The 12,509-nt window shown below is 54.7% G+C and overlaps 1 protein-coding gene across 5 annotated transcripts in view; it reads left to right on the top strand.

Annotated features, from left to right (window-relative positions):
• SGSM1 (small G protein signaling modulator 1) overlaps positions 1-10,445 on the top strand; it is a 62,557-nt gene extending 52,112 nt beyond the window's left edge. For all 5 annotated transcript variants that reach the window (XM_053279921.1, XM_053279920.1, XM_053279919.1 and 2 more), the window contains exons 17-24: positions 689-760; positions 1,236-1,823; positions 2,284-2,408; positions 2,653-2,735; positions 4,151-4,260; positions 4,951-5,047; positions 5,988-6,155; positions 7,074-10,445. In XM_053279921.1, the coding sequence (XP_053135896.1) occupies positions 689-760; positions 1,236-1,823; positions 2,284-2,408; positions 2,653-2,735; positions 4,151-4,260; positions 4,951-5,047; positions 5,988-6,155; positions 7,074-7,162 (1,332 nt within the window). In that variant the 3' untranslated portion in view covers positions 7,163-10,445. The remainder of the gene's footprint in view (positions 1-688; positions 761-1,235; positions 1,824-2,283; positions 2,409-2,652; positions 2,736-4,150; positions 4,261-4,950; positions 5,048-5,987; positions 6,156-7,073) is intronic.
• The last annotated feature ends 2,064 nt before the right edge of the window (positions 10,446-12,509 follow it).

Here is a 12,509-nt window from a genome sequence, read left to right as displayed (position 1 = left end):
GGAATGGTCCCCTTGGCCAAGCAGGGTCTGCCCTGGTGTGCATAGGAAGGGGAGACTAGAAGTGTGAGCACCGTCAGATCTTCCCCTCAGTCAGGGGATGGAGCCGCCGCTCTGGGAAGAGCAGCAGAAGGTTCCAAGTTCCCTCCCTGGCAGCATCTCCAAGAGAGGGCTGAGAGGAGAGACTCCTGCCTGCCCCCTTGGAGAAGCCGCTGCCAGTCTGTGTAGACAATACTGAGCTACATGCACCATGGGTCTGACTCGGTAGGAGGCAGCTTCCGATGTCCCTCTGAGCATCTCAGATTTTTCACATCAATAACAGAAGAAAAGCACAGCTGGATCCAACCAAGGCCCAGCATCCTGCTTCCCTCGCTGGCCAGCCACATGCACTTGGGAAACCCATCACAGCCCCTCCCTTGTTGCTCCTTAGCAAGATTGGCTTTGCCAAAACTGGGGAGCCTTCTATGGTGAATCCCCATTTCCAGCCTGGCACGCATCTCTTAACACGAGGGGCCTGTTGCAAGGTTTCAGGGAGACGACACAAGCAACTGGAAATACAGAAGGGGGAGCCCACAAATGGCCTTTTGCCCTGAAGCCATCCGGCATTAGTTGGGTGTCCTCCTCCTCTAGCTTGGCTTCTCTCTGTGGGTTGGCTCCAGCACGCTGACGGGCTTCCTCTTCCTCCTTGCAGTCCTCCCAAAGCGGTAGTTCTGGCCGACAGAACCTGGCCCGGCTTCAGAGTGACTCCAGCGGCAGCACGCAGGTAAGAGGCGAGGTCCTGAGCCCAGCCCCGAGCCCAGCATCTTCCCCTGGGCTGGGGAGAGACGCGCCAAATCCTTCACCACGAGCCCTGGTTCCAGGGGAGCTGCACCTCACCAGCGGAGTACCTGCTTGGCATGCAGAAGGCCCCAGGTTCAAGCTCTGGCATCTCCGGTTAAAACGGGCATCTCCCAAACGGCAGGGCTTTGGAAGCGTTTCTCGCACCAGCCTCAGAGGCAAACAGACGTTTTCCTGCCCTGGGGGGCCCTTCTGTCTTGGGGTGGCAGGCTGAGGGAGCACAGAAGGAGCGTCTTGGTGCCTCCTTAGCCCCATGGATCTTGTGGGGGTCAGGGCTTCTGTATCGGGCGGGGGGACTTTCACCCTCTGTGTGTGTGTGTGTCGCCTTGGCACTGATTGCTCTTGGGTAACTTAGGAGTGCTGAGGATTCCCACTCCGTGTCGGCCCCCTTCTTTATCCAGGTGTTCGAGTCGGTTGAAGAGGTGGAGCAGCCGGAATCGGAGGCCAAGCTGGAAGACAGCAAGCGAGCCAAGCTCTCCAACGGGGCCATCCCTGGCGGGACCGGCTCCCCCGACTCGGGGCACCCTGCTTCCCAGAACCTTTCCGCCACCGCGGCATTCCCGGAGCCCGGCTTCAGCACCGAGGACAGTGCCGCGGAGGCCCTCCCGCTGGCTGCCGTGCCCCAGCCAGCCCCAGCCAGCCCTGATGGGGCCCGGGAACCCCCCGCGACGGACGGTGAGCTGGCAGCAGAAGCCCTTCGGGGTCGCAACGGTCTGGACGGGGACTTCCCTGCCAAGAGGAGCTTCGAGGACCTTCTCCGGAGGGGCCTGGAGCGTCCCGATAAAGAGGGAGCCGCTCTGTCTCTGGCGGACAGCTGGGCCGACCCCAGTGGGGAGCAGCAGCAGAACTCCCTGGGGAGCGAAGACGACCTCTCGGAGGAGCCGGAGATGGAGAGCTTGTATCCGCAGCTGGACTCCCACTCGCTGGCCATCACGGACCTGACCATCAGCGAGGTTTCTCCAGTCTCCTCTTCGGGGGTCACCTATTCTGTGAGTGGGAAAGGATCTTGGGGGAGCCCGGCTGGCCGGCCAGGCCCAAGTGGGTCGGTCCAGGGCAGCATCCTGTGTGTGCGCCCACAGTGGCCAGCGAGGTGCCTCCGGGAAGCTGGCTAGTAAGCCGGGTCACGGAGGGGTGAGAATGGTCCTGGAGAGAGACCCTCGAGGGCGCCCTGCCCTTGGACTACACCTCCCAGGATTCCCTGGGGAAAGGAATGCCCATGGAAGTCTGGAGCACTGCTTGGCGCAGGCATAGGCCGCCCTGCCCCTCCTGCTGTGGCTGGACTACAACGCCCATCACCCCCAGCCACAATGTACCGCAGCCGGGGATGACGGGAGTTGTAGTCCGGCAACCGCGGGAGAGCCAGGGGGGCCTCTACCTGGGCTGGCCTCACAGTCCAGAGTGGCTGTTCGGAGGGGTTCATGGCGGTCTCCCCCTCCCCTGCTTCCGCAGCCAGAGCTGCTGGACTTGTACACCGTCAACCTGCACCGCATCGAGAAGGACGTGCAGAGGTGCGACCGCAACTACTGGTACTTCTCGCCAGCCAACCTGGAGAAGCTGCGTAATATCATGTGCAGGTAGCTGGCCGCCTGGGCTCGGGCCGGGAGCGGGCGGCGGCAGGTCTCCCCAGAGGGCTCCTCTCCGTTGGGTCCTTAAGGTGGGGCACCCAGGACCAGCCCTTCCCACCTTCTACGCCCCTTTCTGATCCAATGTGTGCATCCCTCCCTCCCTCCCACTGCAGCATCCTAGGTTTGGCCCCCTGCAGCTTCCCCACCCCAGGCGCTGTACCCATCCCGACCCACACCTGATTTCTCCCCACAGCTACATCTGGCATCACATCGACATTGGCTACGTGCAGGGCATGTGCGACTTGCTGGCCCCTTTGCTGGTCATCCTGGATGACGGTGAGTGCGTTCGGGTTGTTTAATCAAATCGTATTTTTAGACCGCCTGCTATGTACCTCTCTAGGTGGTGTACAAAATCTAAAACAATCTTTAAAAGTCAACACAGATTAAAATACACGAGACACGAATAAAAACAATAGCATAGAACCGTTATTAAAGCAAATTATTAAAATTAATTCTAATTAAAAGCTGGAGAGAACAGGAGAGTCTTGAGGGTCTTCTTGAAAACAAACCGAGAAGGAGATGCTCTTATTTCAGCAGGGAGCTATTTCCAAAGCCCTGGGGCAGCCACAGAGAAAGCTGAGCTGGTGGCAACCATAATCAGACCTCTCCAGAAAACCATAACAGGCGGCAGGGTTCATGTCAAAGGAGGCACTCTCTTAACTAGCCTGGTCCCAAGCTGTTAAGGGCTTTATAGGTAATAACCAGCACTTTGTATTTCACCCAGAAACATATTGGCAGCCAGTGCAGTTCTTTTAAAAGCGGTGTGATGTGGTTCCATCGTGTTGTCCCAGAGACCAATCTGGCTGCTGCATTCTGTACCAATTGTAGTTTCTGGACTATGTACAAAGGCAGTCCCGCATATAGAGTGCATTACAGTAGTCAAGCCTAGGTTATCAGCATGTATACCACTGTTTTAAGGTCATTTACCTACAGAAATGGACTGAGAAACCAGGGATTGCTTTGGTCCAGGAGCACTCCCAAGCTATGTACCTGATCTTTCAGGGGAAAGTATAACCCCATTCAGAACAGGCAGATCTAAACCATCTCTTGGGTCCTGACCCCCCACAGTCAGTACCTCCATCTTATTTTGATTCAACTTCTGTTTGTTATCCCTCATCCAGCCCATTACCACCTCCAAGCAGGCATTTAGGGAAGATATGCCATTTCTTGATGAGGTCAACCTGGAGAAATAGATCTGGGTGTCATCAGCATATTGATAACAGCAGACCTCGTTTTAGGAAACGGGGCATTCTGCTCAGCTCTCCCAGTCGTGATGGGGAAGCAAGCTGCATCCCCATCACCCCCAGACCACTGTGACTGGGCATGATGGGAGTTGTAGTTCAAAAACAGCTGGAGAGCCAAGCTGTTGCCTGCTCCTGGGGCAGGGGTTTGGGATTCACACTGGTCTCTCCTGACCAGTCCATGTCACTCTCAGGCCAGGTTTGAATGGTCCCCACCCCATGATAAGCACAGGGAGATCAGAGAGAAAAGGGAGGTTTCCCTGGTAGAAGCACCTGAGTGAGGAGTGCGCGATGCTCCACTTGGGACATGTTTTTGGCTGTGGACATGCAGGGGGGCTCCATGCTCTGTGCCAGCGATGGGGAGGCTGCGTATTCCTGCCCCTCCGTCCTGCAAAGCTGTGATGCCTTCTCCATCCCTCCTTCTCTCTCCTCTCTCTGCTCCCTGCCCAGAGGCGCTTGCGTTCAGCTGTTTCACTGAGCTCATGAAGAGGATGAACCAAAACTTCCCGCATGGAGGAGCAATGGACACTCACTTTGCCAACATGAGGTCTCTCATCCAGGTACAGGACGACGCGCCGGGCAGGGGCCCCTTTGAGCTGGTCTGGTGGGAGCAAGCAGGACTTGTCCCCTTAGCTAAGCAGGGTCTGCCTTGGTTGCATTTGAATGGGGGACTAGAAGAGTGAGCACTGTTAAGATATTTCCCTCAGGAGATAATGGAGCCACTCTGGGAAGAGCAGAAGAAGGTTCCAAGTTCCCTCTCCGGCAGCATCTCCAAGAGAGGGCTGAGAGGGATTCCTGCCTGCAACCTTGGAGAAGCCTCTGCCAGTCTGTGTAGACAATCCTGAACTAGATGGGCCAGGAGTCTGACTCAGTATTTGGCAGCTTCCTGTGTTCCTACACAAGGGCTTTAGTGGAAAGGGTATGCATGCCTTTTACAGGCAGAAATTCAGCAGGTGCAGCCCAGAGCCAAGCTGGTGAGGCAAGCTTTGCCTGCTCAATGACTGCCTGTCACGCTGCTCTTCACGGCATAAAAGCCTTGCCAGAATAAAAGGCGGCAACCTGGCTTCGGCCATCATGACAGAGCATCTATTGGTTTGTGACAGCAGATTATAGGGGAACCTCTTTGGAAGTGGTGGGGTGGGGTGGGGGTGGAGGCAGGGCAGAATGGCTGGGCAGGGTGGGCAGGGGCCAGATTGGAAGGAGGACTTCCTAGAAAGAGGGTCCTGAAGACATTTGCTTTTGTGGGGCAGATTTTGGACTCGGAGCTCTTTGAGCTGATGCACCAGAACGGGGACTACACCCATTTCTACTTCTGCTACCGCTGGTTCCTCCTGGACTTTAAGCGAGGTGAGTGCCTATTGCAAGCACATCCTGATGCTGTAGGAGGGTAGAGAGCTGCGGCCAGGCCAGGCCAGGTGGCAACAGCTCGCCAGGGTCTCTTTGCTGTCCCAGACCCTTTTGGGGGAGATGCTGCCAGGGAGTGAACCTCGGAATGAACCCCTTCAAAAACCAGAGGCAAAGCTGGGGCTCTGCTACTGTGCTATGGACCCCTCAGGAAGCAGCCTCTTCCCAGGTTTGGGTTGCTCAGAGTCTGGGGCCCTCGCTCACTGGGAGAGAGCATCCGCTTTGCAGGCGGGAGGTCCCAGGTTCAATCCCTGGCAGCATCTCCAGGGCGCTTTCCAGACTAGCTTCTCAACAGCAGCAAAATCTGCCTGTTCCAACAAGTCGCATTCTAAACGTAAACCGCAGGGGGAACAGTCCCGTGGAAACTAACAACCGGAAAAAAAATAGTCACTTCCTTATGCCGGATAGACGAGGTCCCAGCTCTATATCACAGCAATTACATTCGCGACAAGGCATTGCCAACGTGAATGGCCCCCTGCTGTCTGCGTTGGGACGGCGGTGTCACGACGCAGGAAGTGTGGAAGCACCCTTCCGAGATCCACCGTGACCCCGTTGCAGGGTCTAGTCTGGGAAGCGTCCCGGTAGGCCTGGGAAAGAGAGACTCCTGTCTGAAACTTTGGAGGGCTGCAGCCGGTCAGTGTAGACAGTACTGAGCCAGACAGACCAAAGGCCTGACTCAGTATGAAGCAGCTTCCTCTGTTCCTAGGAGGGTCTGTGTTTCATTTGCCACCAGCCCCAGAAGGCTACAATTAGCCTCTTGCTAGTCCCTGGTGCTTCTGTGGTGGGCAGCTGGATCTGTCTGCTCCCAAGGAACTAGGGACCCAGGTGGGGACAGGGCCATTTTTGCTTCGGTGGTTCTTCATTGGCGCTTGGGTTTTGACAGAACTCGTCTACGAGGATGTTTTCTCCGTCTGGGAGACCATCTGGGCCGCGGCACAGACCTCCTCCTCACACTACGTCCTGTTCATTGCACTCGCCTTGGTGGAAGTTTACCGGGACATCATCCTGGAGAACAACATGGATTTCACGGATATCATCAAGTTCTTCAATGGTATGGTGGAGTGTGGTGGGCTGGGCCAGCCCCACACCCTTGCCCTGCCCCTGTGGTTGCCCCGTTGGGTGGTGCCCTAAGCCCGAGTCTCCCGGAAGTCTTTCACACCTTCATTTTTAGTTTGCATCTCCTCCGAAATGGAGAGGCTGCATTCACATCTCGGCCAAATTTACCCCAAAGTCCCTGCGAGCTCTCGGGGGCACTTCACACACAATTCGCGTTAGAGTGGTAGCCCGATCTATATCCGGGGTAAACCAATCCACTTTTTGCATCGGGTTTTTGGGGGCAACTTCGAACTCGCGGTCAAGCCTCACAGAAAACCCATGGGGAAGCCTGCTCTCTGGGAAAGCTCCAGATGATGCTGGACGACCATGGCCAGCTTCGTCAGCCACAGCGGCGTTGGGGAACCTCAGCCAGGGTTAGGTAACCTTGGCTCTCCAGATGTGGCTGAACTACAACTCCCATCATGATGAACCACTGCTGGTCACCGGGGCGGGGCCACCACTGAGCGAACGGGTTCGAAGAACCTAGGCCACCGCCAATTAGGGGCTGTGCCTGGCACCCCAGCCACACCCCCTGCCTGCGGCGTCAGATGCAGGGGCGGGGCTTAGCGCCTGACATCAGACACGGGGCGGGGGTAGGGGGCCACGGCGGCGGGCTGGACCCAGGCCACCTCTGGCTTCCTTCCGCCCCTGCTGCTCAGTGTAGACAATCCTGAGCTAGATGGACCAAGGGTCTGACTCTGTACTGGGCTGCTTCCTGTGCTCCGGTGATCACACAGGAATATCCACAGGGGTCTCATTGCCAGGCCGTGGGGTGCGGAGAGAAGGCAAGGAGATTGGGTGGTGATTCTTTGGAATCCACACTCATTTCCTCCGTGGGTTTTCCTTGACTCTTCCTCTCCCTTCCGCCTTCCAGAAATGGCTGAGCACCACAACACCAAGCAGATCCTGAAGCTGGCGCGAGACCTTGTGTACAAAGTCCAGACGCTGATTGAGAACAAGTGATCCGGGACAGACCACCCGCCCTCCGAAGAGGAAGAAGCCCACCTTTGTCCCTCTCCTCCTAAGGCTGGAAGTGGCCAGGGCCGTGGATATATGAGAGAGAGAGAGAGAGTCTCTCGAAATGCCCCTGGAGGGTGGTGTCCTGATTCCAGCCATTGCGCTGAACCAGGCGGGACGTTTCCCCACCTGCTGCTCACCAGCTCTGCATCCCTCGTGGTGATTAACCAAAGAACGTGCGCCCTCCGCCCCTTTCTCTTTCGAAGTGGGGTGGAGTCTGATGTGGCACAAATCCTGTTTGGAGGACAGAAAGGGAAGCACCTCGGAAATGAATGTCTGGTTTTATGAACTGCTGCTTCATGTTTGGAGGGGTTTGGGGGTGATGCCGGGGGTGGGTGGGAGAGGGCGGCGGGGTGTGTGTGTCTCTCATCCATTCCCCTTCCTTCCGTTGGACCAGACCACTTTCAGCAGCCAGCCTGTCCTCCCTTGCACAATCTGCGGCACGCCGGCGGAGCCTGCTTTTGCCTCGGCGTCAGCCAGATTTGCTCGGGCTGCAGGATCTTGCTCGCGGACTGTGAGGAAAAGGTGAGACTTTGCCACACACCTTCCTCGCCCTTGCAGTGCCCGGTTCCCTACCATGGGGCTGGCGGGCCAGTAAGCCCTTCTCTCCGCCCGGCCCGTCCACTTTGGTTTGGCTCTGCGTTTTTCCTTCCGTGGCCGGAGTCCCTGCTGCCGTCTGGTCTTGCGCAGCGGCTCCGAGCCAGGCTGGTCTGCCCCTGCTCTCCAGCCTGATCCTCTCTGGAGCCTTTCCCTTCTCTCAGGAGGTTCAGAAGCCAAATGGAGCATCCAGAGCCTTGGCCGGGTCCCCGGGCTTCTCTGGCCTCTCCCATGCCCCTGGCTCAGGCGTTCGCTGTCTTTGAAGCCACATGTGGGCATTCTGTGGCTCTGATCGGGCCAAGCCACCCTCTTTCCTTGAATGCACAGCCCCGTGGCTGCTTCCTTGAGCCTGCGGGGGGGGGGGGGCTGGTTCAGGCACCTTCCAGCCCCCGCCTCCTGCCTTGCCCAAGGGGCTGGCTTCCTAGCACCCCTTCAAGAAGACCCACAAGCTTCAGGACGTGGGGAGGGCCCTGCTGGGCCAGAGCTAGGTGCAGCTTCTTCTTCCACTGATAGATTTTTGTCCAGCACCCTCCCCCCGCCCCCTTTAAAGCCATCTGAGCCACGGGCCAGCCCCACGCTGCAGAGAGCAAAACGGAGTTTTGCTGCCAAATCAAAAGCTGCCCGAGAGGGTGGCTCTCATGGCAAAGCCAGTGCCTATTCTACCCCCACCCCCCCGGCTCCCTTTGCCATCAAATGGCTTCCAGAGAGCCACCCAACGCTTGGCCATAGCTCTGTGGCTCTTCCCTTCCTCAAGAGGACTAGTCGCCTGAGCTGTGCTGCACAGCCTTTGTCTGTGCGTTCCGGCTTCCCACGTCCGCCCCAGATCTTCCTGCTCTCCTTTTGGGGAGGGAGTTCTCAAAGGCTGTCCCTCCCAGGGCAAGCCATCCACCTCCATGCCCTCCCCTTCGCCCTGAGCTTTGTGTGTGGGTGTGCAAGTGTGTCTGCGTGTGTACCTGCTTGTGGGTGTATCGTTGGCATTGCTTATTGCTGCTGAACCCCCTCTTGAGTCTTGTGCTGCGAAGTGCCAAATTCTTGGAGGCGGCCCTTCTGCGGGAGGTGTGTCTGTGTGGTGCCCTCAAACCGGTTGAGCCATTACGGCTTCTTTCCACGGAGCCGGGGAATCTGAGTTGGGGGGCGGGCAGCGGGGTAGATGCAGACCTCTCCTAGACCATCTTTAGCCCTCCTCTGTGGCTTTCTTGGCTCCCGGGGGGCGGGGGGAACCATGATGCCGTAGCGTAGATGCTCCTGAAGACAGGGAAGGAGGCATGGGCAGAGGCACGTCTTCTCAAACGGTTGCCACTTAGAACTGCCACCGTTCTTGTCTGAATGTCTGTGAATCCCCCTCGGTAGAGCTTTCGGAGTGCATCCAGAAATGGGCACCATTTCCAAGGCAGAGATGGGCACAACAAGGGTTCAGACATCTTATGCTGAACGAGTGTACGGATGTCTGTACACTCGTACATGGGTTTGTGTGAATGACTGTACTTGTGTTCATTTTAAAAGTGAACCTGGGTCCTGCAGGTCCTTCAAATGCATGGCACAGAGAGCAAGTGTCCTTCTGTGTACCTGCGTTCAGCATCACATGTGAATGATTGTGCCTGTGTACAGATCTATACCTGTGAACACTGTACACTCGTCATACAAGTGTTGGAGATAGTGTGTGAATGGGCCTAAAAGCACAAGAACATCCCTGTCCCTGGGCGGACCCCCCCCCGGCAGATTTTCCCTCCTTGATTTCCTCACAGAGGGGGACCTTCACAAAGACGTATGCTGGCCGTAGAGCCCGCCTGCCTTGTTCCAGCCCTCCAAGAGATTCTGCAGAACAAAATAATGGACAGTTGGGCCGGTGGGTGGGAGGGCGAGAGAGTTTACGGAGCTGTGCCATGTGTACGCCCACGTGCATTTTGATCGTGCTGCGCTTTCTTAACTTCAGGTGCCAGCCAAGCCTCCCTACTTCCTTAAAAGCACAAACCTTAGCTAGCAAACCTATTTCTGAAATCTAATCCTTGTCGCTTCTGAAACATCCAACAGGGAATGGACCCGCTGGAGTAGCTTTTTTCTGATGGTCCATCCTTAATGGTCGTCATGTAAGCAGCAGCAGCCGCCCCCTGGAACAAACACAGGGAGAGTTCTGGACCTGGTTTGAGTCCCTGCTCAGCCCTGATGCTCTTAAGCCTCACCTTCTGCACAGGGGGTAGGAAATGGGACGGACAGAAGCGCACCCTGCCACCCCCAGATCCCTTTTACCTTTTTAAAATCTTATTTTTTAAGCTAGCTGAGGAATCTTGCCCACTACCTGCTGCCTGTGCTCTTGGAGAGCATATTTTGGCCATTTGATAGCTCTGTATGTGTGTGTGTGTGTGTGTGTGTGTGTGTGGAGGCAGACACTTTAAATGCAAAGACATAGTTGTTTATTTACACGTATTTATGGATTCTCTCTGTGTGTCCTGCATTTTGTGTGTGTAAAGCATTATGCAAAAGGAGGCAGGCCTTTCCCCCAGTGTCGCGAAACCTATCTCGTAAATGTTTACCAGGAAACTGTGTCTGTCTCCGTATTTCTATATATTATATTGAGAAAAATATTATATATACAGTATATTAAAAAATATATATATATATACATGTGAATGAAGCAGGTTGCTAAGAAGCTTTGCTTTTAAGAACAGGCTGCTTGTCCCGAGAGCCCACCACCTCCATCTGCCAACGTGGTCTTTTGGGGATGGGCGGGAAAGGGGAATGAGTCCTTGTTTTTCCCTTACGTGCCGACCGAGAATGGTTTGTAAGAGAGCTGAGAGTGGTTTGAGAGAAGCTTCCCTACTCATCTCTTGGCCCCCTTCCTTTTCCAGACTTATCAGGATCAAATCAGAATCCATCTTTATTACTGTCTTAAGACGTTTTCTTTTGACAAAAGTGGGGCCAGTGTGCCCACACAAGAGCGGATACCGCTTTCATACGGCCCGCGGTGAAAGAAACTGGTGTCTGTTGCCACAGTAAAGGAGAAGAAGCCCACCCAGGCGAAAGGTCTACATAATCCAGCACCCTGCTTCATGCAGGAGCCGACCAGATGTACCTACCTGGGAAGCCCACACAGAGCCTGAAGGCAATAACCCTCTCCCAGGGTTGCTCCCAATGCCAACTGGATGTCAGGCATGCTGCATCTTGTGGCCTAGAGTTCCACACATGAATTGTGCCTTTTGTGAAGAATGGCTTTTGTCCTAAATCGGCGGCTAATCACTTTCACTGGACGTCTCTGAGTTCTATTGGATTTCAGGAGAGAGAGAGAGAAAGACAAATATCTTTCTGCATTCTTCATAAGGAGCAAGTAACTGGCCTAGATAAAATACTGGGTGGGTGGTTGAGCTGGAGAGAGGGGAGGGGTGTGTGTGTGGTGGTGGTGGGGAGAAAGAGCCTGTCAGTTTTCAAATGACTCCAGAGGGTGTCAGAAGAAGACGTTCACAAATCTACCCATGAAGGATAATACAAGAAGCCATGACGATGTAGATTTTCAGACTGAAAATTCAGTCGAGTGTTCTTAAGAAGTGAAAGCCCACTCAGATCATTGCAATGTGGAAAAAATATAAACGCCATGCTGCTCTTTCACTGATAAGCTTATGGAGCTGCTCTTGTGCCATTCAAAAAGATAAAACGAAAGATAAGCACTTGAAGAGACGTTTCAGATCAATTCCCTTCTTCCCCTCTCCTGGTTATGCAGAATATTTTCCATGCGTTATCTGATGACCTGTCCAATTGGGGGGAAAAATACCGATGATAGAAAAGTGTCATTTATTTTGAGTTAAAACTTTGCCTCACTTAAACCATGATCTTTTGAGGAACTAGGGAAGAAAAAGGCCTTGATTGCATGCATATCTCTGCTGCACGGTGTACAACATCACAAGGTGACAGAAACCAGTTCCGTGTGACGAGCGTCAGCCTGGATAAGCTGTCCTGTTTTGCATAATGTGCTTTAAAAATCTTTTCCTGAACAGAAAAGCCACAAGAGAGGGAAAGGGAAATTAAGCAGAAGTGCCACCCAGTGTGTTTAAATGTATTCTTCGGTATTTCACGCAAGGGATTCTACAAAATCCAGGAACATTTCTGCAAAATGCAGAGCCGTATATTAAATTGGCTCGACTGTTGGCACAATCTAGTTGTTACTGCACAGTTCTGCTTGTGTTGTGTCTGAGAAATGACAGGGACGTACAGAGAGTCCTACAGAACCACCTACTGCTGCAGCCAGTTATGCTTTGCATATAATTTCCCGAAGGCTCTAGTGAAACCCTAACCACCCAGTGCTTAAAGGCTGTTCCTACCTGGGTTATGGAGTGTCTGTTTGCTGTTGGCAGGGGTTGCCAGAGATGGAATTACAGCATCATCGACCGCCGGAGTGCTTGGTGGGGGGAATGTGGCATTGGACTTCATACTGAACCAAAACGAATCCTTGGGGACCCAAGTTGTGCTTGGAAAAGGGCAAGATAAGAGCGAGGGGGTGCCCACTCCACTCCCTCCCAAAAAAACATCTAATAGTTGGGTGCCAATGCCCAAGAGAGGCCGTTCCACTCATTTGTTCCCCAGGACCCTTTAACTGAGGAAATGGATGGATCACATTTGGGGCAGAACCCGTCTCCGCCTTGTTCATGCAGTTAGCCAGACTTACATGATCACACAGGCTGTTAATATTGCGGGAGCAATGGAGTTC

This window comes from Hemicordylus capensis, chromosome 15 (genome assembly GCF_027244095.1).
Source record: "Hemicordylus capensis ecotype Gifberg chromosome 15, rHemCap1.1.pri, whole genome shotgun sequence".
In the NCBI taxonomy this organism is placed as follows: Eukaryota; Metazoa; Chordata; class Lepidosauria; order Squamata; family Cordylidae; genus Hemicordylus; species Hemicordylus capensis.
The sequence above is the reverse complement of the archived record's forward strand: the minus strand, read 5'-3'. Positions and strand labels throughout refer to the sequence as shown.